The sequence below is a fragment of the Pygoscelis adeliae genome, unplaced genomic scaffold (assembly GCF_000699105.1).
Source record: "Pygoscelis adeliae isolate BGI_AS28 unplaced genomic scaffold, ASM69910v1 Scaffold51, whole genome shotgun sequence".
NCBI lineage: Eukaryota > Metazoa > Chordata > Aves > Sphenisciformes > Spheniscidae > Pygoscelis > Pygoscelis adeliae.
In genome coordinates, this window is record NW_008824007.1 from 1,153,228 (window position 1) to 1,178,878 (window position 25,651).

General features: G+C 41.4%; 1 protein-coding gene across 1 annotated transcript in view; it reads left to right on the forward strand.

Moving 5' to 3' along the window:
* MGAT5 (mannosyl (alpha-1,6-)-glycoprotein beta-1,6-N-acetyl-glucosaminyltransferase) overlaps nucleotides 1-18,413 on the forward strand; it is an 84,277-nt gene extending 65,864 nt beyond the window's left edge. Inside the window, exons 12-16 of the mRNA XM_009325824.1 lie at nucleotides 3,092-3,238; nucleotides 7,353-7,469; nucleotides 8,303-8,377; nucleotides 12,554-12,711; nucleotides 14,425-18,413. Coding sequence (XP_009324099.1) covers nucleotides 3,092-3,238; nucleotides 7,353-7,469; nucleotides 8,303-8,377; nucleotides 12,554-12,711; nucleotides 14,425-14,623 — 696 coding nt within the window. The 3' untranslated portion in view covers nucleotides 14,624-18,413. The remainder of the gene's footprint in view (nucleotides 1-3,091; nucleotides 3,239-7,352; nucleotides 7,470-8,302; nucleotides 8,378-12,553; nucleotides 12,712-14,424) is intronic.
* Nucleotides 18,414-25,651: the final 7,238 nt, after the last annotated feature.

Below are 25,651 nucleotides of genomic sequence, written 5' to 3' on the forward strand. Positions count from 1 at the left end.
TGTGATGGTGACTAAGTCATATCTCTCCCGCTGCACAATGGCTTCCAGCTCCTCCTGTTTGCCGCCCATGCTGCATGCATTGGTGTAGATGCACTTGAGCTGGGCTATTGATTTCGCCCCCAACATTGGCAGGTCGTTACCCTCGGCTCATCTCTAGTGAGCCTGGTTTTATCCCCTTCCCCCTTCGAACCTACTTTAAAGCCCTCTCAATGAAAAGTTATGGTTCTGGCTTTCAAAACCATTTGAAAGGTGAGAAAAATGCTCATATACAGGAAATGAAATGGTTTCAAGCACTAATCAACCAGTAAAGCATAAAGGAATTCTACTCTGCATAGCAATTCCCCTGCAGCTAACAAAGCAAGATCAGGGCTAACATTTTTGAACCGTGTGTACCCACACTTAGATTACCAACATTGTCAAATTTAGAGTTTCGCATTATAGATCTTCAGCTATAGGGTGAAGGTGCCTCTCCATGGTGGAGTGTGTTACCAGACATAACGTCCGGTAAGACAGTACCCTGAAAGCCATCGTCAGCACCTTCTGTGGTGGAGGCAACAGTGTACATTTATATCACAAAGTAGTGTTCTAAATCTTTACCGTTTTGAGGGAGAGAGCCTTGTCTTCCAGACAGCCTCAACTGTACTGAGGATGGATGCTTGCTTCACTGGTACCTGAAAATTGTTGTCTTATTTCTACCTTTTTTTTCCTACTTCTTTTTCAATTAGCAACTTGCAGCATTGGTTACATACTTTTAGGAAGTACCTTGACAGATTGTTTTAGCCTTTCTGGAAATAACAAGCTGCATGTAATTCAAAGGATTAGCAAATTAGAGCGTCATAAGAATGAATTACAGAAATGACCCGTGTTCTCTAGTGCTTGCTTTTTGAATCATAATGAAGGTGACTTCCTTGAGGCGATTAAGATATTCCTTAGTTTTGCTCTTTATCCCATACAAAAATACTAGCTCCCTAACCAAGGAATCTTAATAAAGGGCAATTTTCAGGAGCAGGGTCTAGATTCAGTTTGGGCATTTCAGCTGATCTGGTGAAGACAATGTGATAGAGAGGGATAGAAGATTTTGGAGGGTTGAAAGAAGGAGCTGGGTGGGCTGCGGGCAGCTGTGAGCCAGGCTGCAACCTCAGGCCAACAGGCAGCGCACACACACATGCACTGTTCTAGCGATCAGACACATCCTTCTTTCTTTCTTCAAAGGTATGGTGCTGCTTAGAGGTAAGGTTGGAAAATGGATGCGAAACAGGTGGTAGGCTATTTATTATAGATTAAGTGCTGACAGTGTGCTCTGTGCTGTCAAAACATAAAACCATGTTTCTTTCCCCGTGGAGCTTCCTCCTAAATAAATGGACCAGTCAGACACAGAACTGTTCAGCAGTGCACAGCAGCAGTTTATTAAAAAAGTGAAAAATGAAGCAAACAAACCAGCATTCTCTACATAACAGACAAACACAGCATCATAGGAGAATTGATACTTCAGATGGTTTTAATTGCTGGTTCTCAGCTGGTTTTCTGCCTGAACTAAGGAGTAGTTTAAATAAATAACATTATGTGTGCAGATTGCATGAAATGGTTTCATGTCTGTAATTCGTTATTTTCAAGAGATTACCTTTCTTTAAATTAAGCCTCTTTTGAGATGAAATTTAGTATGTATTTTTTCTGACTAAAAGGTAACGTATCTTATGTCATATATAAAAACCAAATTTACATAATCTAGCTTTAGTGGAGATAGTCCTTCAGATGTTTTTTATGTAAGCCACTGGAGAGTTTCCTGTAAGATTTAAATCTGTGAGATAGCTGAGAAACTTTTTGCAAGTAGGCGACTTTTTTAACCTGAAAATTGCAAACTGAAATAACAATATTCAGCTCCGTGCAGTGAAAATTGTATGTCCTCAGCTATGCTGAGAAGTGTTAACTTTCTTTTTAAAATGAGCCAAGTCAGAATTTATACTGTTGTTGCCATGGGTCGGAGAGGATTGATGCTGCAATGCCTGTGCACGACAATACTGACTACAGGTTTATGCATCAATGTTAAGATCAGCTCCTGGAAAGGGCCTTCAGTTTGGAATCTTCTGTTACTAGGATTCACTTCCACGTTGCAGAAAATTTAATGCAGAATAGTATAATTTGACCTCTTTGAATACGTATGTCCTGAATACAGGATCCTAACAGTTACGAAGATTGCTCTTTATTTTCTTGAAAAAAGCAGTAGCTATATATATATGTAAACACACACTAGGTCATTTAGCAGTGCTGAGAAATTGCTGTTATAAATTAGAGCTTGTAATTCTCCCATTATACACAGACTTTCAAATAAAGATGAAGAATCCTATATTTAATTCAGGGTTTTTGATGTTGGGCTAGGAAAGGGGTCAAGATCCAAATAAAAGCCAGACAACTCTGAAAAAATATTCAATTTCTTTACATTGGAGAAAAGCACTGCCTTTTCTAGAGCACCTGTAATCTCGGCTGATGTAGGAATAGCTTTGTGATGCATTTTTCCTCCTTCAATTTACCTTGGAGGCATTGAACCCTCTTAATCCTATGCAAGCTCTTGCTGCCTAGGTACAGTGTCTTCAGCTGGTGTTTGCTGCCATCTACCGTTTTAATTAGAAGACTTAATCAGTTTGGCCAGGAGCGTGTTCATATTGGCAAAACCGGCAGGTTAGCTGGTGTGGGAGAGAGGGGAAACAGCAGTGTAGCTGTTCCGTGAGGTTGCTGCAGTAAAACCTGTACCTGCAGAAGAGCCCCAGCAGTTTCATTTCAACACTAGTCAAATCACCAAACGACTTTTTTTTCCCCCAAAACTAACTGAAAGGGTCCGTTGTTGCCTCAGCTCCATGAAAAACCACCTCGGCTCATTACAGAAGATTATTGTCAAATGTGTTTTACAGGACATTCCATTACTGCTTGGGTAGGAGGGGGTGAGCTGCTGAATTTCTCCCATTTTCTTCTTAAAGTTACATTTTTTTTAGGCTGGTACATTTAGAATGCATTATTGTTTATTTTAAGTTAGCTTTTAGCTTTCAGTTTTTGTAAAGAACAAAAATTAAGATAGTCCTTGTTTTCTATTTTTCAGCTCTTCGTTGGTCTTGGATTTCCATATGAGGGGCCGGCTCCTTTAGAGGCTATCGCTAATGGATGTGCTTTTCTAAATTTAAGATTTAATCCACCAAAAAGTAGCAAAAACACAGAATTTTTCAAAGGCAAGCCTACGCTCCGAGAGGTAAGCTTTATCAATCTTGGTAACTTCTTTATTGAAAATGATTGTGGATTTCTTTTTAGTAACACAATACAGGAAAATAGCATAAATGTTCACAGTTTATTGCAAAAGGTGTGCAATTGTCATTTTCTTTTGCCATCAATGGGGATTATCAGTCCTTATTTTTACAGGATAATAAAAATTTTTCATTAACATACTGTTAAGCTTTACCTCTAGCTTTGCCTATATGTACATTCTGCTAATTCTTATTGATAGGTCATACATAAACTGAAGCTTCACTTGAAAACCGGATGTTCTGCCCAGGAATAGATCATGTCATCTGATACATGATTTGTCATTTGAAAGCGGTTTTGTTTTGTTGAAGAAACAAACATCACTGTGTACTGTGTAGGAAGTAAATAGGTGTTTAAGTAAATTATAAAAATGCCATTTGTGGGTGGTTCTGTGTGTTTTGGGATATTGGTTTTTTTCTTCAGAAGAGATCTGCTCAAGGCACTGTTGAGCTAAGGTATTAATGGTCACAGCCCACCGTGTTTGTGGTTAAACACTGAAGACATTTGGAGAACTGACTCTGTAAGAGAACAGGAAGAGCAAACCTCAAGCTTTCAAAACAGCCAGTGTGTTTAGACTCTAGTAAGAGAAAAATGAGGCTAAGTAAGCTAGCCCCTCATCCTGGCACTGACTTTGGAATCTTTTTCTTCTTAGGTGTAGGTAAAATTCAGCCTAAACCGCTTGCAAGCATTTCACAGTCATGTAGCCATTTCTGACTTTAGCACTTTTGCCTGTGACCATGGCTTGGTCATAGGTGTGTATGCATATTTTCTGTACATACTTACCTGAAGGGAAAGCTCTCTGGTAACACTTAGATGGTGAGAACTTTGCACAGCCATATTTCCCAATTCAAGTTACGCTTGGGCTATATAAATTGCATACTGAGCGGCGCCAGCTAGTTTATAAGCAAAAGACAGTTTGCCATTTTAAACCAGGAACATAAATTCCTTACGATTTTATGATCTAGGACTGTAATTGCCTTTCAGCTTGTACATTCAGCTTGTACAGGACGTGAGTTCAAACTCGCCCCCTCTCACAGCTTGCATAGCTAACAAAGGAGATAGCAATAAGGGAAAAAAAAATCTGTTTAATCTTTCTCCTTGGGCTTGGCACTTTTCAAAGCTTTTCTTCTGTGGGTCATTCAACTGTCTCGTTTCCAGTTGTTCTGTGCCCAGACAGTATAACTGGTCAGGCTCAGTAAATAATCTGGACCCACTTAACTCTTTAGTAGGAATTTTAGTGCCTGGAATACCATGCTAAATCCCGCTGGCATGTGTCAGCACTAAGAGAAATGCTGTGCACCTGAATTGCACAGAAAAATAATCCCTATTGACTGCTTCAGTACAAAACAATATAATGAACATTCATCACGAACATTGCTGCGTTCACATGCTCTGCTGACCTGTCCTAAGAGTAACCTTTTCTCTAACTGGTTTTCACAACTGCATTTAGATCCGATTGCCAGTAACCCATGTGCTGGTTCTTTGGGATTAAGAAAGTCCTTAAATCCTTCTCTCAGTGTTTTCAAGTGTTAAAGGAGAACAAAAAAAGCTCGTGTAGTTCTGTGAATTGCTTATCCATAGACCCATTTGAAGGTAAAGTCTGTGTTTAGTACTTTTGTAAAGTAACTATTGCAAGTCACTGTTTTTCTCTTGTTCTAGGTAGAGTTTATTGGAGGGGGGGGTTAACTGTTTCCCCTCTACCCCCAAGATGGGGTCCTGTAGTGAAGACTCTGTACAAAAACTGGAAATGGCAATTTTCATTTTAGATCAGCAGTTGTTTTCTCTTGGGACATGATTTTGCTGGGGGAAAGAGCCAGAAAAAAAAAAAAGAAAAAATCACCTTCAAGCAGCTTGTTTTGTACCAATATTTCTTCTCCATTCTGCGTTGTGTTGTGTGTCGCCGTGCCCCACCCCCCAAGAAAGAAAACACTGTATGCTAAATCTAGTTGAAGTGTGTACTTGGTGGGATGTGGAGTCTTTCATTTTACGCATTTAGGAAGGGGAAAAAAAAAAAGACCTGGAATTAGAAATTAATTCCAAATCTATTTATGAGAATTCTTATAGATTTTTGTTATAGACAGAGGGAGTATCTCCTGAATATCTAAAACATAAAGCCTCAGCTAATTAAAGCATTTCAGTATTAGGATATAGTCTTAATATTTTTTGAGAGTATAGATGTAGAATAACTGGTGCAATAAAAATATGTTGCTAGTTATTCTTAATACTTAAAACAGCTACTAGTCTGAGAAGTTTAGTTGTTTGTCTTCCAGATCAGATCTGGCTTTCACGTTGCCGTCTGTCTGTGTGAGATGGTAGAGAAAGAGTGGTCTAAGGCATAATTCCTAAAGCTTTGTGGAATTTAAAACACTTTTTTATGTTCATATTTTTAAAGGTGCAATAGAAGGGTTTTTTGTTGTTACTGAAAGCAATAGGAATGTAGCTTCTGCCATCTAAAGTCCGTACGTAAGTGCCCTGGGAGCTCAGTCTTGGTAACCCAAATTTGTAAGTCATACAGTTTTAGTGGCAGTAGAAATACTATCGAATAAAGGTTAGAATATATCAGTCTTCAAGAAGGATTGGACTTTTTGGAGGAATTTAAAATACGCTGATGGGGGTACAGTGCAGTGGGCTGCAAGTGAATGTAGGCAGCTACAGAAGCCATCCGTGTGCAGAAGCATCCTGAGTTACCGGCCCAGCAGCTGCAGTCCCCCAGCCAGTCCGCGAGCCCTCACCACCACGCTGTCCTGCAACCAAAGGTGGGAGCCTGCACAGAGTCCCCTGGAGCATTGGTCTCGGAGCACAGATTTATGCTAGCTGGTCCTGTATGTAACTATAAGACTGGTTTGTCTTGTCCACAAGCGAAATGCAATAGGCAAATTTTTTTTTAAGTAGTTTCTTGCATTCACTTGAGGAAGAAAGCAAGTACGGTATACACCCAGTGCAGGAGAAGGTTCTTCCCAACAGATACCATTTCCTACTTCAGATCTTTTGCACTGACCAGATTTTTCTTTGTATCATGCATAAAGAGGCAGCTGTATAAAAATTGTCTACGAATAATCTATCCTGTAGGGGGTTTTTTTGTATTTATTTAAAAAGCAATTTTCGATACCATTTCCTACTTCAGATCTTTTGCACTGACCAGGTTTTTCTTTGTATCATGCATAAACAGGCAGCTGTATAAAAATTGTCTACAAATAATCTATCCTGTAGGGGTTCTTTTTGTATTTATTTAAAAAGCAATTTTCTTTGAGGCCATTGTGAAACAGTCCCTCTCTTCTGCAGCTTTTGCTTCCCCTCCATGTGTTCGTTTGCATGTGCCTCTCACTCGTGTGCAGCCTGTCACAAAAATTACTTTTAGTGCCGTCCTGCTAGTTCTGAAAGTAATCTCTAATGTAGCTTTTCTTAGTTATCTACTTGGTTATTTATTGAATTTCATTCATATTAAATGAAAGTGGTGAGTAAAATACCAGTAGACACTCTTATTGAGGTCAAATCACTCTTGTACTATCAGCAGCGAGAGTCAGAATTCATCTAAGCGATATAAATGATTCTTTATTCACTACTACTCACAGAAGCTTGGAAATGATTGAAATTTGAAGGAGAGACAGGGCAAGGATGTTGTCTGAAGGTGAGACAGGGCAAGGATGGCATCTCTTGAAGGCAGTCGTGCAGGTCTAACCAGGACTGGTAGCAATTACGGGTTGTGAAAACGCAGGGCTGCTCTGAATGAGCTGTGGGGAAGCAGGGTCACGTTGTAAAAGTAATTTCAGTAAGCATCAAGTCTTCTGTGATGCAACTGTGAGGATCAAAGCCACAAATGAGAGGTGCACAAATGTTACTTGTGATCTGCATTATTACCTGATTTTCAGTTTTCCAACTAAGTTCACTCTCTAAATTTAAACACAGAAAATCTGAAAGATAACTCAGAAGGAATGACGCTGTCAGATTCTAGCTGAATTCTTGCGTTATCCTAGTGCATTTCATCGAAAAAGTCTGATGAAGAGAGTGAGAGGGAAGGATATCTTGACACATTAATTTTTACCAATATCATTTCTTCCTTTCAGTTGACATCTCAGCATCCCTATGCTGAAGTTTACATTGGGAAGCCCCATGTCTGGACTGTAGACATCAACGATGTTTCTGAAGTCGAGAAGGCTGTGAAATCAATTTTGAATCAAAAGGTGAGAAATGCATCCTCAATTTGTCATCAGTGCTTGAGGGTGTTTTGTGTACTGCACGCAGAGTGCTTCCTAATGTTAGTCTAATTAAAGTTGAGTGCTGCACTTTGGTAGGCTACTGGGGAAAAAAAAAATGTTATTACATCTCTGTGGTATCTGATTATCATGTTTTAGTACTGGATTTTCAGGTTTTTATCTGAAAAAAATGAGCGTGAGTGAATTTGTATAGAAATGTGAATTTCATATGTAAATAATGCAGCAATCTGTATTTTCTGTGCATTCAGTGAGGAAGTTTCCTTGTAGATTCTTAGAGCATTGCAGGCTGCCCAAATACATGCTCAACTCCTTTGACTGATACTGTAGCCTTGACATAACCCCACTGAAGTGCTTGTGCACTTACAGCGTGGAATTGTAACGAGGGCACATCAAGGGGTGGGGAAAAAAAAATCGAAGTAATTTTCAAAGGTATCACATTCTTTTTTGTCACAATGTTTTCTTTTTCACTTCAACTCTAGAACTGAAACTTAGTTAAAACAGAAGCTCTGGAATCCGGTAGGGTCTCAGGCTAGCTTTATATCTATTACTTTGCAGTATACCCTGAGTTTCCTTAAAGATAATCACTGAGCAACTTTTATTGACGTTACAAAGGAGCAAAAATCAGCTTAAACTGCTGGTGGTTTTGTGAAATTGTGATTTGTTAATGAGTTTATTTGCATTTATTGTTGCTACTTAAGCTACAATGGTAGTACTTGGAATGCAAGCTGCTACCACACAGCGCACCACAAAGTTCATTTAAACAAAAAACCTTCTAACCTTAACACACTGTGTTTCCACAGATTGACCCTTATTTGCCCTATGAATTTACATGTGAAGGAATGCTTCAGAGGGTGAATGCGTTTATTGAAAGACAGGTACGAACTGTTATTGTGGATGACTCTTGTTTTATGTTGGGAAGGGAGGACTCTCCATTTTAAAGCTTCTCAGTGTTGCTGTTCAAGTAGAAATAGTAGCTGTGCAGTCCTTGGTGTTATATCAAAGCAGAAAGGCAAAGTAATTTTTCAGTGTATATGTGACTTCTTTAACTGTGTACACACAAAAAATCTGTGGATCATGAAGTATCGCGTAAATATAGAGATACGTTTGTGGTAGAACGGCACTTAGGCTAAAGCCTCGAGGTGGATTTTTCAAGTATTTAGTTTCAATCGATGAAGCTTTAAATGGTTTGGAAACCAGTTACTTAAAGGACTTTTGGTGCCTATGCATTATTGCCAGCTGAGAGCAGCAGAAGGTATTGAGTTGGAGTCATAAACTGCAGAGATTTACATGGGATCCTGATTTCTAGAAACTGTATGTTTGCTTGGACTTCTGCCCAAGGCCAGATCTGTTGCAACGGCCAGCTCTGCCTTTGTTCTGGCTGCTGCAGAAGAGAGATAGGAATAACCTGTATCTCTGTTATGCCAATTAACTTCCAGGATTTCTTTCAAAAGCACTGCACATGCTCCTGTACCTGTATTTCTGAAAGAGGACAGTGTTACAGGCAGTAATAAAGAATAACACGGCTTCAGATCAGAAGTGTGATTAATATAATATAGCTATTTCCAGTTTCCTGGCAATAAACACTTGAAGCTTTTTGCTGCTGCATTGATGACATAGCCTGTAAAAGTATCTCTGCTTCTTTTGCTTCTTCTACCTGAGTTAGCTGCAATTGAGAGTTTTTGTCAATACAGGAGGAAACAGAGCTCAGTGTAAGGGAGAAAGAGACAATCTAGAGATAGCATCTGTGGGGCAAAACTGTCTCCCCCGCTCTGGACCTCCCCCAAGGGCTAAGCCCTGGCCTCTGCTGCGTGCTTCTCAGAAATAAATGCAGCAGTGTAATTCTGTTCATTGCTTTGACTAATTGTCAAAAGCCATTATTGTTTCACAGCCCTCAGGATGCTCAAGCATCATTATTAGCGGCATGTGCTTAGTGCTGTGCTTGATTAACGTGTCAGATGAAGCAAACATAAAGGTTGAGACCTTATTTTGAAGAGTTTGTGGTGGGAGGCAGGCAGAACAGAGAAAGCCGCACAACCTTGGAACAGGAATGAAGATGCATGGAGTTGATCCGGTTCAGAGGTTGTGGGGTACATTAGCCACGAGAGTGTGGTCTTCAGGGGATGTTTGAATGTGAAGAGGATGGGGCCAGATACACTCACACACAAGTCATCCTATGGGACAATGAAACTAGGATTTAAAGGAGTTGTCCAGAGGTCTCCTTTTGGTGCCTTGGCTCAGGGTCTGGAGGGAGGACAGTGTTCACAAGAAAGGTTTAGTGAATTCCCCGAATCTTCAGGTCCAACAGCTGGGCTGAAGGTCCTTAGGGTCTGAAGTAAGAGAACTACTGTGAGCTGTGGTTTCACGTTTAGCAGTGCCACCTTCACCTGGATTAAACCAGCTTTCACTCCAAGCTGCTCCTTCCTGCCAGTGCACTGCCCCTGCCAGCAGCCCAGCATGGCTATTAAGTGCATCTGTGCCATCTGCTGAATCCATCCCTTGATCCTGGTTGCTCTGTGGCTGCACAAACAGTTGTGTCAGCTCTGCAGAGTGGCAGCATGGGGTGGGAACCAAAGGGCGGGACTGCTTGAACTGGCGCTGCCATCAAAGGAGCAGCCAGGCAACTGCAGCTGAAGCAGCTGAGGGATTCCCTGTTGCAAACTTGGGAGCTGTTGGATGAGGCAGGCTGGGCTGATGGAACAGGCACGCCGACTTTGAAAGATGTGGTCAAGCGGAGTACTTGGTAACCCGGCAGAAAATGTTTTTGGCAGGGCTCTGCTAGGTTAGCAAACTGACTTGGCTCAGCAGAAGGTCAGCTGAGCACCAGAGCTTGGTGAAGAGAGTGGGGTGAGAACATTCAGCCAAGAGCAGGAAAAGCCAGAGGGAGGAGGACGCCTCCTTTGACAGCAGGGCTAAGCCTGTCTCACCTTGAAATTGTGGTTATAGGTAAAACAAACATAAACGCAGTCTCTGGTGAAGCTTAACCTCCTGTTTTACATAATGTCATTTCTTTATTTTGCCCTTATACATGTAGGGTTGTGGGGCAAGATAGGCTGGGGTGAAGATACTAGTTGGTTGCTTTTAATGGTTGATAGGAAAACTAGCCAGAGACAGCAAACTGAAACACAGCCCTGTGTGCTGGTACTTGTGAAGGTGAGGTACTCTGAGACATGCTTCAAGGTGGCGTAAGCTGAGGAAGACTTCCCACCAAGCTATGGACCAGAAACGGGAGGCTGTGCCCAGTTTTGGGGAAGAATTTTCAACTAAGAGATGTTAAAAGCTGAAGCCGCCAGCAAATGGTGGAGCCTCACAAGTGATTCCCTGTCTTTGAAAAACTTCTCTTCTGCCTGCACTAGCTGTGAATCCAATCCAATATTACAGTATTATATTGTATATATTACATTAGTATATGTCATAGTACTATATAGTATCTGTTACAGTATTGGATTGGATTTTGAACCTATATAGATTTCCTCCTGCATCTAGTGTTTTTAATACTGATTTATAAAAGGACAGAATAAGCAGGGCACTTAAGTCCAAATAGCAAAATGACCTTTTTGAAACAACCTCATTAAAAAGTACCTCTGGTAGTAGTAAAAAATAGACAGTACCGATCTATTTTTAGGCTGTTTTTTTTAGATGCTGTTAAAATTATTCTGCCATAAATATGCTCCGAAATTACTCTTTTTTTTTTTAATATGGCACGAGGGAATGGCTTAGAGCTGCATTGGGGAATGGATGGATTCAGAATTTCCCAATATCCATTCAGTTCAGAATGGATATTGGGAAAAAGTTCTTCACTGAGAGGGTGGTCAAGCACTGGAACAAGCTCCCCAGGGAAGTGGGCATGGCCCCAAGCCTGTCAGTGGTCAAGAAGCATTTGGACAACGCTCTTAGATACATGGTTTAGCTTTTAGGTTGCCCTGTGTGGAGTCAGAAGTTGGATTCTGCGATCTGCCTGGGTCTCTTCCAACTCAGGATATCTGTGATTCATGATTGTATAATACTAAATTCATGGTTAGACCTGGGAGTATGAAAACTTCCTCCTTCAGCAGAGGAAATCTAAACAGAGGGAAAAAAACCACCAAACTGGTAAATGATTTAGGGTCTTAGCTTCATTAAAATTTCAAGTAGTTCAGCCTTTCTAAGCTTTGGGTCACACTTTGGGACCTGTTCATACAAATTTTAGTTTTGTCAGGAGAAAGCAAACCATGATGGTCTGGGCCCAGATTTTTTGATCACCTTTTGATGAGGTGATGTTAAAATAATGGCTGAGTATCATGGAATGTTATATAAAACCAGGGATTAAAATTTTCTCTTTGCTTTTTCTCATTTTAAATGTCAAGACCGTAAGAACTTGTCTTTGAATAGTTTTCGCTAGCAAGTGTGTTTAGATACCATTTCTTCCTTCTCTCTTTCCACTGTGGTGACACTTGACTGCATGCATTATTTATAGCCAGTTTTTTTGAGCGTTGGGAGAGCACTTTTACTAGCAGTTCAACCAAGAAGAACAAGCAATCTCTGAATTCTGGTTGCTTTGTAGAAATCTTCGGTCTTTTTTGAGTTCGGCTCACTCCATAGTGCTGCGAGTCCCCTGATCCTTTCCAGATGGCTCTGGCACTTGAGACCTTTCTCACCTACAGGGTAACTGGCCTCTGGAATTCTTCTCCTACCAGAACTTCCTCCTGACATTTGTGCTGTTATGAAAATAGTTCTGCTAGCGCTAAGTCAGTGAAACAGAAATCACTGAGAAAGCCCAAAAGGGGGTGGATATGTGGAGTTGCTTTATGATAAATTAAAAAAGGTAAAGGTAGGGAAGAATCTTCTTTGGGAAGAATGGTACTACCACATTTCAAGTAGCAATCAAAGGTGATAATTCCCTCATGCTAAAAAAAAATACTCTCTTTAATTGTGCTTGAATTACTGATTTTAATACAACCGAAATGAGTTGCAAAATGAGCGTTTGGGTGACAATAACCACTTATTTTACTAATGGGGAAAATTGCTAGCAAGGGACTGGATGCATTATAATAAAATATGATCTGTCACTGCAGGATTTCTGTCACGGGCAGGTGATGTGGCCCCCATTAAGTGCCCTTCAAGTAAAAATTGCTGAACCTGGAAAATCCTGTAAACAAGTTTGTCAGGAAAGCCAGCTCATCTGTGAGCCTTCCTTCTTCCAGCATCTTAACAAGGACAAAGCTCTGCTTAAGTAAGTACTTAAGAGCACGAACATGTTATTTGGTCTCTTTTTATTGCACTAGTTTTTGCCACACATGAAGTTTAGTGTACGAATTTTGTGAGAAGGGAAGGTGGGGAGAGAAGTACTGTCTGTCTGGCAGCAGCAAGCTGTGCGGTTAGTCCTTCGTAGCAGTGGATGGTAGAAGTTACTGCTGTGGTGAGAGCACCATTCCACATAGCATGTGTTTTTGCAGCGAGGAGTACAGCACCAGGGCCAAAAAATTACATCTCTTCCTTCCCCCCCTTCATCTCCTACGTGTGTGCACCGTACAGTGCCTGTTGATGTTGGGTTGCTTGCACTGAGCGAAGATGCTTGTGCTGCAGGGATCGCAGATGCCAGAACTGTCATTGTATTTGGATGGACCCTTTGCAGCCCTGGCCGAGCAGGGGCACTATTCCATAGCTTTTGCCGTATCCTTCTGAGACTTAGTGAACTTCCATGACTCTCAACGCTAATCCTAACTGTGCTCAGTCAGCTGGGTCAGAAACGAAATGCATTTTGTTGCAGGAAATAGAACTCTGTACACGGTGTGTGATTTCTATCAGTTGTTCCCATGATTTTAAATACAGCACTTACAAAGGGCTGCTTTTATTTAGTGAGCTCCCTCTTTGGTCACAATTAACATCCATATTGAAACATCTATATCCATTGGCAATTAGCAATTACTGTTTCTGCAAACCTTTTGTCGGTATTGTCCTAGGTAAAGAATTGTAAACCCTTGTACGTTAGAGGTATTAGTACCAATTTATAAAGCTTATCAACTATGCATTAAGGAAATTGATGTTGCTTTCAGGTGCTGTCTCTTTGGAAATATGTCCGTGTTCCTTTCAGATGAAAACAAAGCACTCAAAGCTGGGCTCCAACAATGCCTGCTAGGGAATCTGCTTCCTAGGTTTTCTATCTCCACTTTTTGCTAGATTAAATTGCAGAAGGTTTTTATTTTTGTGTTTCATTTGCAAAGTTGTAATTTCCAGTGGAGTTCAGAAGCAGCTCATGTAAAAACTTTGTCAGGCTTCTTTTCTAGCTGTCTAGGCAAAACTATAATTCTGGGGGGAAAAAAACCTGTTAAATGCTGAAAGCTACCTATGTTTTCAGAATAAGTGAAAAACAAGCTTCTGCTGGAGTTGCTATGCTTGTGCTTCAGCTTTGTGGTCAGAAAACGGCAACGCGCATTTTTCTTTTTTCAGCTAGCTAGCGCTAGCTGGTTCCTCGGAGCAGTGGGTCCAACACAGCGGCATCGCCTCATCCTTGCAGTTTGGCGGGCTGCACCTTCAGCTACCCAGGGCTGCCTGGCACAGCGTGGCTTGCCTGGGGAAGATCCCTGCTGAAATCAATGAGACTATCTCCTGATTTCAGATTCTTTGTTTTTGTCTTACTAGAAATGCATGGTGCATTTAAATATTATGCTTTGGGGGACAGTCAAAAGCATTTTTTTCCTTTTTAACTTCTTTCTTTAAGCTTTAGGAAACCGAGTAAAGCTGAAAAGACTGTGCTGCCCTCTGCAGAGAGAATCGGCGCAGGCAAAAAGAAATGAGAGTCATGTTCTGGAACCCTGCAATTCTAAATGTACTTGATTTAGGATGTAATACAGCATTTTATTTTATTTCTGGCAAGGAAGGATGAAAACTGTACCAAACTCCTGTAAACTCCACTGCAATTTAGATCATGTGCTTTGCTTTTTAGGCATAATATCGAATGTCTCACCATGGAGTCTGCAAATGATATTCTGGTCCCCTCTTTTGATGGAAGGAGGAAGCACTGTGTTTTCCAAGGTGACCTCTTATTGTTCAGCTGTGCCGGATCCCACCCCACCCACAGAAGAATCTGCCCCTGCAGAGACTATATTAAGGGGCAGGTTGCGCTTTGTAAAGACTGCCTATAGCAGCAGCAGCAGCAGAGCTTCTTTTGAGTTGAGGACAAAATGTAAGTAGTTTTGAGAGGAGCTACTTACTACTTCCTGCACTTTTGTCCAGGTTTTTCGCTGCAGGCAGAGCTATCATTGCTGGGCAGAATTATCTACTAAGAGAGGAGGGATTCATAATAAACAGCTAACTGATCTTTTTTTCCTATAAGAACATTTGCAGTGTAACTTCAGATTCCTTCATCTGTTTGCGAAGAGAAATGGGTTTCATGTTCTACAGTGATTTGAAGATGACTGCACAGAATAGTTTGTAGAAAATCCCCAGACCCATCAAACGTCTTTTTTTTTTTTTGTCGTTTGGGTAAAGTGTTTTCTATTTTTTTAACGAGTTGGGACATCCCCCATCATGGTTAGCTAAAGGATCTCAACTTCATTCCAGTAGAAAATTGAAAAAAGTGTGCTTGAGGGAGGGGGGTGCAGGGGAGGGAGGACTAACATTTTGTTCTAGGTGCACTGTTTTGGGTACCACTTTAGCTCGAACGGCTATAAAGTGGTTTACTTCACAAGAACTCGGAATCACAAGATAGCTCTGTACCCTGTTATGGGGTTATCTGGGCCCAGTTCTTTCTTCCTTTTCTTTTTTTTTTTTTTTTAAATCTTTGTACGCAACAAAGTATTGTCTGCATCGCAGCCGCTGCGTCGGAGCAGTCTAAACAGAGAGTATCATGAATGAGCAAATAGGCAGTTGCCAGCGTGTGACACATCATCTCGGTGACTCGACAACTGACTAGGGTTGTGGCATCCTTCGGTGTGGAAAAGCTACAAAAACATCCTGCCGTTTTCGGAATGGACTTGTCGCAGTTTACTGGTCCCATTTAGAGAGTAATCCTTGGAATTTGCCCATGCTTCTGTTGTAGTCTGTCTACTAGAAATACTGTGTGAAGCAAAAAGTATTCAGCATCATTGGAGCAATATTATCGTTAGAGCCTCAGTTTGCTACGGCTTCCAGTAGTTAAAGTGTTGCTGAATGACATAGAAAGGTTAAACTAAGCTAACTATAATTATTGTGTGGTAGAAATGTAAAATGTCTTCATAACTAGCTAGGTTTTTAAAGAGAAATTTTTTGTGAAGAACAAGAAAGAGGAGACAAACAACTGCTAAGAAAAGCATTGATCAATCTTGTGGGTTCTTTGATTGTTTTTCTGGTTGGGGGGGGTGTTTGTTTGGGGTTTGTTTTTTTCTTTTTTAAGCAGGCACACCAGTTACAGATTTCAAAAAACCAAGAGTTTGGAATTCAAATCAAACTTCATTTTTTTAGAGCAGCAAGTTGAATCTTCTAACCCGCCTTCTTTTTATAGAGGTAATTTTTGTCATTTTCAGCGGAAGGTGGCATGCTTGACAGCACCACTTGTAGTCAGGAAGTGATATGCTAAGATCAGTGAGAAACAAACCTGCGGTATATTTTGAAAGCAGTCGTAGTCTGCAGGTTTACAATTTGGACGTGCTCTGATCATACGGGAAAAAAACTCAGATCAACATGAATGTTTTTTTCATAAAGATTAACAAATGTTACCAGGTAATAGTGAAAAGCATAGGTATTTTAAATTTTCATTCTTGGATATATCCAGTTGGTTCAGATTTTTCTTGTAACCGGCGTTCATTATCTGTGTGTGAATATTGGTGTATCTCTTGACCTACCAAAGACCAAGCAAGGGAAATCCTACTTAATCTTGGATAAATCCTCAAGACAAGAGAACAGAACAGTATACATTTAAAGTTTCAATTTCGAAGCAGTGAATTAGCTTTCTCAAGGTTTTTGTTTCCTGCCTCAGCACTCCTGATGGTGTTACCTTGTAACGCTCCCTACCACTGCTGTGGACTACATGGGAACTTAATCCCGAGAGACTGTCGACTATCCAAAAAGGGTATGTGGGAGCTGTTGAACAGCAGGGCCACCAGTAACTGGGTAGGGATGATGATAAAATCGGCTGTATTTTAGAGTAATTTTCCAGAAACAGGACAGCTGGGTTCTATAATGGGAGGCAAACTTTCCTTATGAAAAGAAAACAAACACAAACTAGTATGAAAATCCTTACAGTTACCATAGCTCAGCATTTGCTTCAGTCAGCACAAACGTAGGTTGCAATAGTTTTAATACCCCAGAAAAGCCGGGGGAGGAGGGTCGGGAATGGGCCTGAGCAGGCGCAACAATTCATTTTGTATTTATATAAAATACTCCCTGCATACCTGGGCATATTCGTGCAACTGGAAAATCCTGCGTATTAAAATATATACACTTATACCTGGTGCTGAAAGTAAAGGCAGCAGCAGAATTTGCCTTTACCCCTTCAGCCTGAGGTTCTTCAGGCAGGAATTTAGTTTGGAATGAGATATCACAGAATTACGTCAGAAACAAAGATTTGTATTGTGTGCACTTAAAGAATGCAAAACACGTAGTTTCTGCTGTAGTGTAATTCTTTGCTGTAAATACATACTTGCTTGTTTCCCCCCCACTGTATAGTCCACATGGCATACTGCCTTTGGTTTTGCCTCCAAACCTTTAAGGATGGGAGGGGTTTGGTATTTGTTATTATAAGATTTTCTGGTCTAGTGCTTTGCTCAATGCTAAGTTTGCCTTTACCACAGCAGGGAGAGCCTGTTATAAGCTCGTTTTTTTTCATGCTGTAGCAGTGTTTCTTTCTAGTCTACTGAACTGAGTTACTGCATACTGGCAAAAATGAACCGGCAAACACCCGTGCCACTTGCGTTTCAGCCAGGGGCAGAACTTCTAATTTGGCTTCAGAATTGGTGGGGTGTGATCCCATTTCCACTGAAATCTATAAAGAAGACTCATAAATCTTAAAGAAAAAAGAATCCACCTATAATTCGATAGGCCTCTATCATTAATTTTAAGCTCTCTTCTCAGAAGAAACCTTACTTTTATGAAATACAGCTTCAGTCTAAATTTCTGTAAAAGGAGACTATCATACGGGAACTGTAAGTGCATAAACTTTGTAAAGGTTGCTCACTAAACCCGATACAGCACTCCCCCATCACACAGCAGTGTTCGTTCGTGCATCGATAAATAAGTGAATCCTTCCGCAGGTGATCGCTCAGGCAAATCCATGTGGGACTATCTAAAAGTTTGAACGGTTTACTGAAACGTATACTATATATCCACCTTCCAGGACAGAGGGCAGCCTTCTGCCCAGGTTCCACGACTATTTTCCTTCCTAATTAAAGACTAAAGGTGTAGTCCAATTATTGCACTTAAACAAGGATATTAGAGATGGGACTGTGCTACTGTTTCTCAGTCTGGCAGTAAAGCTTGCAGCTTCCTTTACTCAGAAATCAGGTTTTTGCATGACTTGCATTTGAATATATTGATTCGCGATGGATGGGAAAAAATGTCAAAAGTTGAATATAAAAACATTTTACAAGCTTTTAAACATATCTCTCATATCAAGACATTCTTTGGTTTAAAATTTTGTATTTTTGTATGTGACCTAGTTTTTTTTCAAAAATCTTGTTCCTACGAGATTAGAAAACTTGAGAGAAGCATTTACGTATTTATTAAAATTAACATAAAAGGCTTGCCTTTGAAAGGTAAAGTTGGTAAATACACACTGTTTAAAAATGCCAATAAAAACCTCATTTATTTCATATATGCAAGTTGATTTGCACATGTATAAATAGAGTTGCTTTTTGCATTTTTTGCTTAGTTTCTATGTTTCTTTTTGTAATTTATAGTTGCAGCTGTGTGTTTGCTTGTTTATATCAGATTATGTTTCTCCTACAAATATTTAATGTTTATGTGCCTTTTTTTACTTTCTTTGGGGTTTGGATGGGTGTTTGGAATAGGGACACTGTCTGAACAAGTATAATGGAACACTAATTACAGGTAAAAATAGCGCTTGATGACTGTACAACTTAGCGGTATGAATTCTCAATGTTTTTAGGTAGTGGGGAAATCTGTTCTAAAACTGTAAGGTAAGGGTTAATGAGATAAAACTATAACTCTTGCAAAACATTGCTTCTGCAAGCAAAATACCCTTTACTGAATATCTGTAACTTGACATGAGAGCTCCTGCTGGGATGGGATGTCTGTTTAATGACCAGAGAGCAAACTAAAGCCGTTAGGAGACAATGCTAACAGAAAACCTCTAGAAACAGCCGTATCTGATTGGATCAGCTGGAAAATTGAAGATCCCCATTAAAGGTGGTGAGGTGTTGGTTTTCCGGATAAAGACGTCTGGACATGGAAGTGCACGGGGTGATTCTTGGTGTTACCAGGAGAATACAAGCCTTTTATGATACCTGCATTTACGACCCTCAGTGGGGAGGGAACTCTGGATATTCATCTTATTGCAGATGTTTTTCTTTTTAATGCTACTACTTTTCTGCAAGAAGAGTATTTTGCAAAATAGCTGCTGATGAGGTTTCAGCTGGAGATCGCAGAACGGGGTTGCGGACAGAGCCAGGACTCCGCGTCTTCCCAGCTCCGCTCTGCTCCCACCTACTCGTGCCGGCTTTTGCAACTTGCTTATTGACAAGCATTCAGACTTGCTGAAAGTTTCTGTTGATACCAGCTGCAAATCAGGTTATTAGCCGACGTCTTCTCTCCTCACTTAATCATGTTGTACTACTGTCCTTTAATATCCTCATTAATGGCCTTGGTTTATCCCTGCTATGAAAGACGTGCCCTCCCCTCGCAAAAATGAGTGGCCTGTCTAAATTACAAAGGTGATTTACGAGTTTGCAGCACTTTTCACATAAACAAAATCCAAATTGCTTTCTCAGGTATGTATTTTGCTCATAGTGCATTTCAGGACCAGATTTTGCTAGTAAAATAAATTAAATGGGATGAATCAGGCTGGATACAATCTCATCCAAGTCTAATTAACTTCATGACTCCCACTGGCTTCAGTGATAGCAGAACTCCTCCATTAATTTTTCTTCAAATTAAAAGAGCAGCTCTCCCTTTTTAATAAATATAAAGCACTGTATCTTACAAGATAAAGACCAAATGCTTGCAGGTTCTATTGTACACATACCAGCAACCAGTTTTGCTTGCTGTTACAGCATATATCATCTCTGACTAAGTTGCTGTTACTTATTATCAAAGTACCAGTTGAAGACTTGGTTAAATGGCTGTTCAGTCTGCAGTTTGGAGTTGGAGGGGTGGGGTGTTTGTTATTTTGTTTGTTTGTTTGTTTGGGGTTTTTTTAAGAGACTATTAGTTATCCGTTTCCAATTTCACAGACTTTTTTCCAGGGGTGCTAACATTTTGGCATGGCTGTTTCGTTGTGGTGTTCGCCCTACAGCTGCTATGCCTTCAACTTTCGACTTGCCATCTCCTTCCATCTGTAATTCTCCTTCGGTCCCATCGTTTCAGGGACCACTGCAAAGTCGAGGAGAATAATGCACTGACAGATGTATGCTTGTGTTCAGGCCGAAAAGGCCAGGGCAGATACGGTTTCACTGAAATACGCTTTAATAATATTGCTGTAAATGTAACAACAAAACATCCTGTTTTATGGGCAATGACTTAAATCTCGTCTTCATATTTTTAAGCAGCTCTGTAGGGGTTTTTTTTTCACATTAGTTTGTAACTTCTGAATATTACATTTAAATGGAATGTGTAAACAGCAAACTCTGTGTATCGAGTGTAAAATGTTTACTGTCGGAATGTGTGGAAAATACCAGAGGCTGAACCCCGGAACGCCTCAGATGTGAGGCACCGTTCATGTTCGTTCTTCCAGGAAAAAATGATGAAGTGCAACTGTTGCCAACGTGTCTTGCTTTTATAGGTGTAATCCTTTACATAGTCATATAATTGAAGCCAATAGTATGTTTTAATTCAGCAGACCTCTCTCAACAGCACTAAGCCACCTACTTAGATTGTGCTTTATTTACCCCTTTAATAATGGGTAAATAAAAGCAGGCCCTCAAAGTTTTGATAAAATGAGTAATAGCTCCACACAGAAACCACTTTAAAAAAATTCAGTAGTCGACAAGTGAATAATAATACCCTTCTCTCTGCTGGGAAGATGGGTACAGGTGCCCTTTGACTAAGGTGGGCTATGCATGGGAACAGAACGTGTCACCTTGCATAAGGGCTTGCAGATCCAAAGCGTTGAGGACCCTGCTGTCCTCACGTTTCACAGCAATGATAACACGCGGCTGCTTCTCCGTACAGGAAAACACGTCTGTATTGCACTGCGCTGTCATACTTGCAAATACTTGCAAATAGCCCTAGGTCAGTGCTGCTCCACTCGTGGCCGGTGACACGGTAGAGGCTCAGTCCTCCTCCGGGAGCCGGCAAAATCCTTGGCTTTAAGGAGAGCATGTAAATAACGCTACGGCATTTACTGGAGCCATCCAGGCACTCAGCAAAGTGCATGCAACACGTCCTGGCTTGGATTCCAGCAGCTGCAAAGTAGTAGGTACATGATAAATCGAGTGAAATTGCTGTCTGAAGGCAGTTAATTTTAATAGGGTTATACCGGGAACTAATTTATTACGTTCATTAACGGGTCTGCTGCAGTACAGTGACTGTTGTCAGTGGGGAAAACCATTTTTAAGAAGTCGTGGTTTTATTTGGTTTTCACAAAGGAGTACAGCAGAGGAGGAGGAAATGGCAGTTTTTTACCAAAGGAAAAAAGAATAAATGTTATGAGAAAAGTTACCCTGAAGATTCTAAGAGAGTTAAAAGAAAAATATAAGGGAATATTTACAAAGCTAATTTGAGCTTGGAGAAGTTGATCTCCCTGAGCTTGCTGGCTGGCTGTTGCGGAGAGGTCCTCCGGAGGGCAATTTGGGCAGCTCTTTGGGTTCTGGTCGGAATCATTCCCTGGAGGAGTCTCTCTCTCTCTGTGGGTGAAGGGGGTCAAAGTCTGAATAATCCCTGTAGCACTGTAAATTGAAGAAAAACCTACTGAAACCTGTAAAAATAAAGTTGCTGCTTCTTGCAGATAATAGTTTGGAGCCAATGAGGGTTTTTATATGTACATGAGAACTTCAGGGTCAGGCTGGTATTATGTGTGTTTGGCTTGAATTCTCTCCTAAAAGGTTGATCCTTTGTTTTATTTAAATGGTTGTGTTCCACTATATTACGTTCAAGCAGTTTGATTCAGAAAGAAGAGAACATAGTGGTTCAGATACTGTCAAGTTACTGGGGTTCAATAGGATGGGATTTTTTAATTTTTTTTTTTCTTAGAAAAGTAAATGTCTGTACTTTAATGGCATAGAAAAATGCTTTGTTTTCACTGTTGTAGAAAAAAAACTAGGGAGAACTTTATTTTTCAATAAACCTTTTTCTTGTGTGATTTGGATTTATGATTGCTTTGTGCTTAAATGGGAAGTCTGTGAGCTGCCGTTTACCCCAATGCATCGGTGTGGCTTCTCCTTGCAATTCTGCAGCTGGGCATTTCTGTCGCTGGGCCACCTCTTCAGAGGTGAGCATGAACAGTCCCATCCACCTGCATCTTGGCCATAAGAACAACAGGCAAGTAATTATCTTCTTACTGTGTTTTCTTTTAAAGGCAAGTTGGATAATGGATAAAACCAAGGTTCATTTTAGGAGGGCAGTTTTGCCACAGCAGTAGTTAGGAATTCTTGGTTTCCTAGAAATTTCCAGCACGCAAGGAAGACTGTGGAATGGCACAGTAGTAGCACACAGACATACAAGACTTGCTGGCGCAATATGTTGCGGAGTTCAAAAACAAAAGCTATGTTGTGGTAAAATAGCAGCTTTAAAGAGTGTTTGTTATCTTTCAAGATGCAAGTTTAAAGGCAAAGAGCTTGGATGGCTTGTGAAATATTTGCATATGGAACAAGAGCTCAAGTGTGGAACTTTGGACTATGTGCCTGCGTGGCTTCAGTCAGCATCACTCCCACGCCGGGCTGAGGTTTCAGCAGCTGACAGCAGCTGGTGCTGCAGGAGCCACCACCTAAGAGGCGCCCCGGAAAGTCTCTCTGCCAAAACCATCTGAGGGATGGTGACTTGTGTCTTAGGAGGAGTGGAGTGTGCGTTCAGTGCACTTGATCGGTGCCACACTAAGTCGCCTTGGAGGTTGTAAATACATATATCAAAAAAGGCGTACAATGTCAATGTCCACAGAGTGAAACTTCTTACGCGGAACCGTCAGTTTATTTCAGCTGCACCCATTCTGCTGAAAGGCTCTTTCTGCCCACCACAGTTTTTGTTAGCCCAGCCAAGACTGAGGGAAGGGTCCTCTGTTGTCAGCTTCTGCTGGCAATTTTGAGAGGTTTCAGCGGAAGTGTGCAAGAGTAATAGATCAATTAATGCGGGAGCGGTCTGCAGTAGTAAAATGAATAGTAAAAAAACCAACCAAAATGAGACCAGGTCTTTTTTTAACTGTTCACAAAATGTCCATCTGAAGCATAGGTGCTATGTACTTTTTAAAACTACACCGGAGAAAAGCAACTCCTTGCTTTCCTACAACAATACCTTTTTCCAAGATTTTTGTATGTTGAGTTTGTGTCTTTTTTTTTCTTTTTTTTTTCTTTTTTGTTTTAGAATGTGGCCACACCTAACTGAGTAACGTGAAATCAGAATAGTGCAGAAGTCAGTAACTATCAGCTTGGGATCCTTTTTATTCTCCTTACCCCAATTAATAACACACAACACTGGTAAGCAATAGCGTAAATAAAAATGTCAAACTGAAGTGGGGCGGTGAAATGCCTGCAGGTTGGGAGAGGGGCGGTGGCTTGGGTTTGGATAGCCGGTTGTCCAGGCTATTCACTAGCCAGCATTAGGGAGTTCCGTGCATCGTGGCTACACATGATGGTTTTCTGCTGCGCATTGCTGGCGGCGCTTCTGCAAGGTTGCAGTGAAACACTGCTGTTTCGGTGAGGTGACGTACGTGAATATCCTTCACCAGTCCCCCCCTTTTTGATGGGCGTTTCCTTGGCACGTCACCTCAGATTAAAATGGGTGAAAATATTGTTGGTTCTGTGTTGCTGTTCAACACACCACGATTCCCAAATGTTTCCTAACATCAAAATGAATTAGTGGAGGACACTGCTCGTTCAGTCCCTTGTTCTGGTTATTTTTGGAAACGTTTTCCTTCCTGTTTCATTCCCCTAATTATTGTTCAGCTTTGACATTATAAGGAGACATCTGTAAAATGGTGAGCAGCTGGAGTCACATGTGGGCTGTGTTGCTGTCCCATAATGGAAAAAAAAAAAAATGTATGAAAATTGGAACTTGGAATAAAAAATACACACACCATGCAGCTGTGCTGGAAAGATCATTGGGGGAGCTTGAATACTAAATACTTCAACTCTCGCACACTTAGACGGGTTCCAGTCAAACTCCATCTGGTAGAGTCCACAGATGGAAACATTTTGCTGGGACTTTGTGTTGCTCTCGAAAGCCTCACCTCCTGCTGACGCTTCCTCTTCAGTGTGCAAGAGACAGAGCATCCCAGTTTACTGCCTTAAATGCCCCGTATTTATGTTTACACTTGTCAGGACTTGCACATTTTATTATTTTACTGATTACGGAGATTGTATTTAACTAAAATCCTGGTAATAAATGTTTGTTGCCAAAAAAATTGAATATTGTTTGCACCGAGCAGACTCCAGATGTTAAGTCTCACTCTGTGTCCTGCTTTGTCTTGTGGACCCTTGGCTGGGAGGTCTTTCCTCCCAGGAGACTTGCCGCAGGACCTCGGCGCGCTGGCTGGCTGAAGGTATCTGCCTCATGCACATTTGTGAGCACACTTGCGAGGAGGGAAACTTCAAAGCGGAAAGTGCTGGACAAAAGTGCTGAAACAGTAACATCACCTCTAAAGCAAATGTGCCAAGGTATGAGCCTCTGGTGTTTTCAGCAAGAAACAACCGTTGCTTGCAATGTGAGTCATCGGTACAGTGGATCTTTGAAGCGAAAGCCGCTAAATCAGTGGAGACCCCTCTTAGCTTTAATTTCCTCCCCGCCTCCATCGGAGGGAGAAATCAATGATGCCTTTTGCCCAAGGCCACGCTGCAGGCTCGGATTCTGCTTGATGGGTCGGCGCCGGTAAAAGGAGGTTGGTATTTGTTGTCACTTGGCCATTTTAGAATAGGTGCCGCCTTTACTCCTACTCCTTGCTCCGTGGCGAGGTGAAGGGTGACAGTCCTGTAAGGCCAGTGTCGTGAAGAGGTGCGTTCAGAAGAATACCGGGGTTGGTGGCAACAGTGTTAGCTGACAAAATGGGATGTCTCCTAGTTACTTGCCAAACTGACTTAGAAGAGAGTAGCCCTTCTGTGCAGGCTTTGGATAAAATGTACTTTCAGCCTCCCTGCCTATGAGTGGTTTTGTTGGTGCCCTGTGTCAGTCTCCACCGGACCTGCACACGGGGGTTCTCCAGCTCTTCTGCTGTCGCACGCTCCCAGTGAGCGGGCTGGAGGCTGCCAGAGGAGCAGCCGTGCTGGCCAGAGTGAGTAGCACCAAACAGGTAAAAGTGAGAACCTTTCAGTGCTGCCTCACATACCGATCTTGTGGCTGAAAGGAAAACATCAGCTGCCAAACGTGGGAGGAACAGGAGAGGGAAATATCTCTGGGTTGTCTGCTATTTCATTTAATTACGCTCTCCCGTTGCGTAACCTGGACCCACACGCCAGGCCGCAGGAATGTGTTTTTGTGTGCTGCTCCTGCTTCGTTACTGGTCCTCGATAAACAGCCACAGGCTCGGTGACGGGCTTTGTCACAGCACCACTTGGTGGCAGTGCACCTAACACCGACTAGCAGCAGACTCTTGGGAGCAGTGGTAAGATATTACAGGTGCTGTGAGCACAGCAAAACACTTTCCTACTGGCAGGCTCTGGATGGGACATCTACACGAGTCCATGCATCCCAGGGATAATCTCTGGTCAGGCAGCTTCAGCGTTTCCTTATCTCTGGTGCTGCAGAGGCAGCTTGCTGCTATCGTGGCCACTTGTTTAATACTCCATCCTCAGAGACTTCAAAAGAAAACGGGTAGTAAAGACATTTCTTGAGTATAAATTTGACTGTCTAGGGAAAACACATTGCCAGGTTGGGAA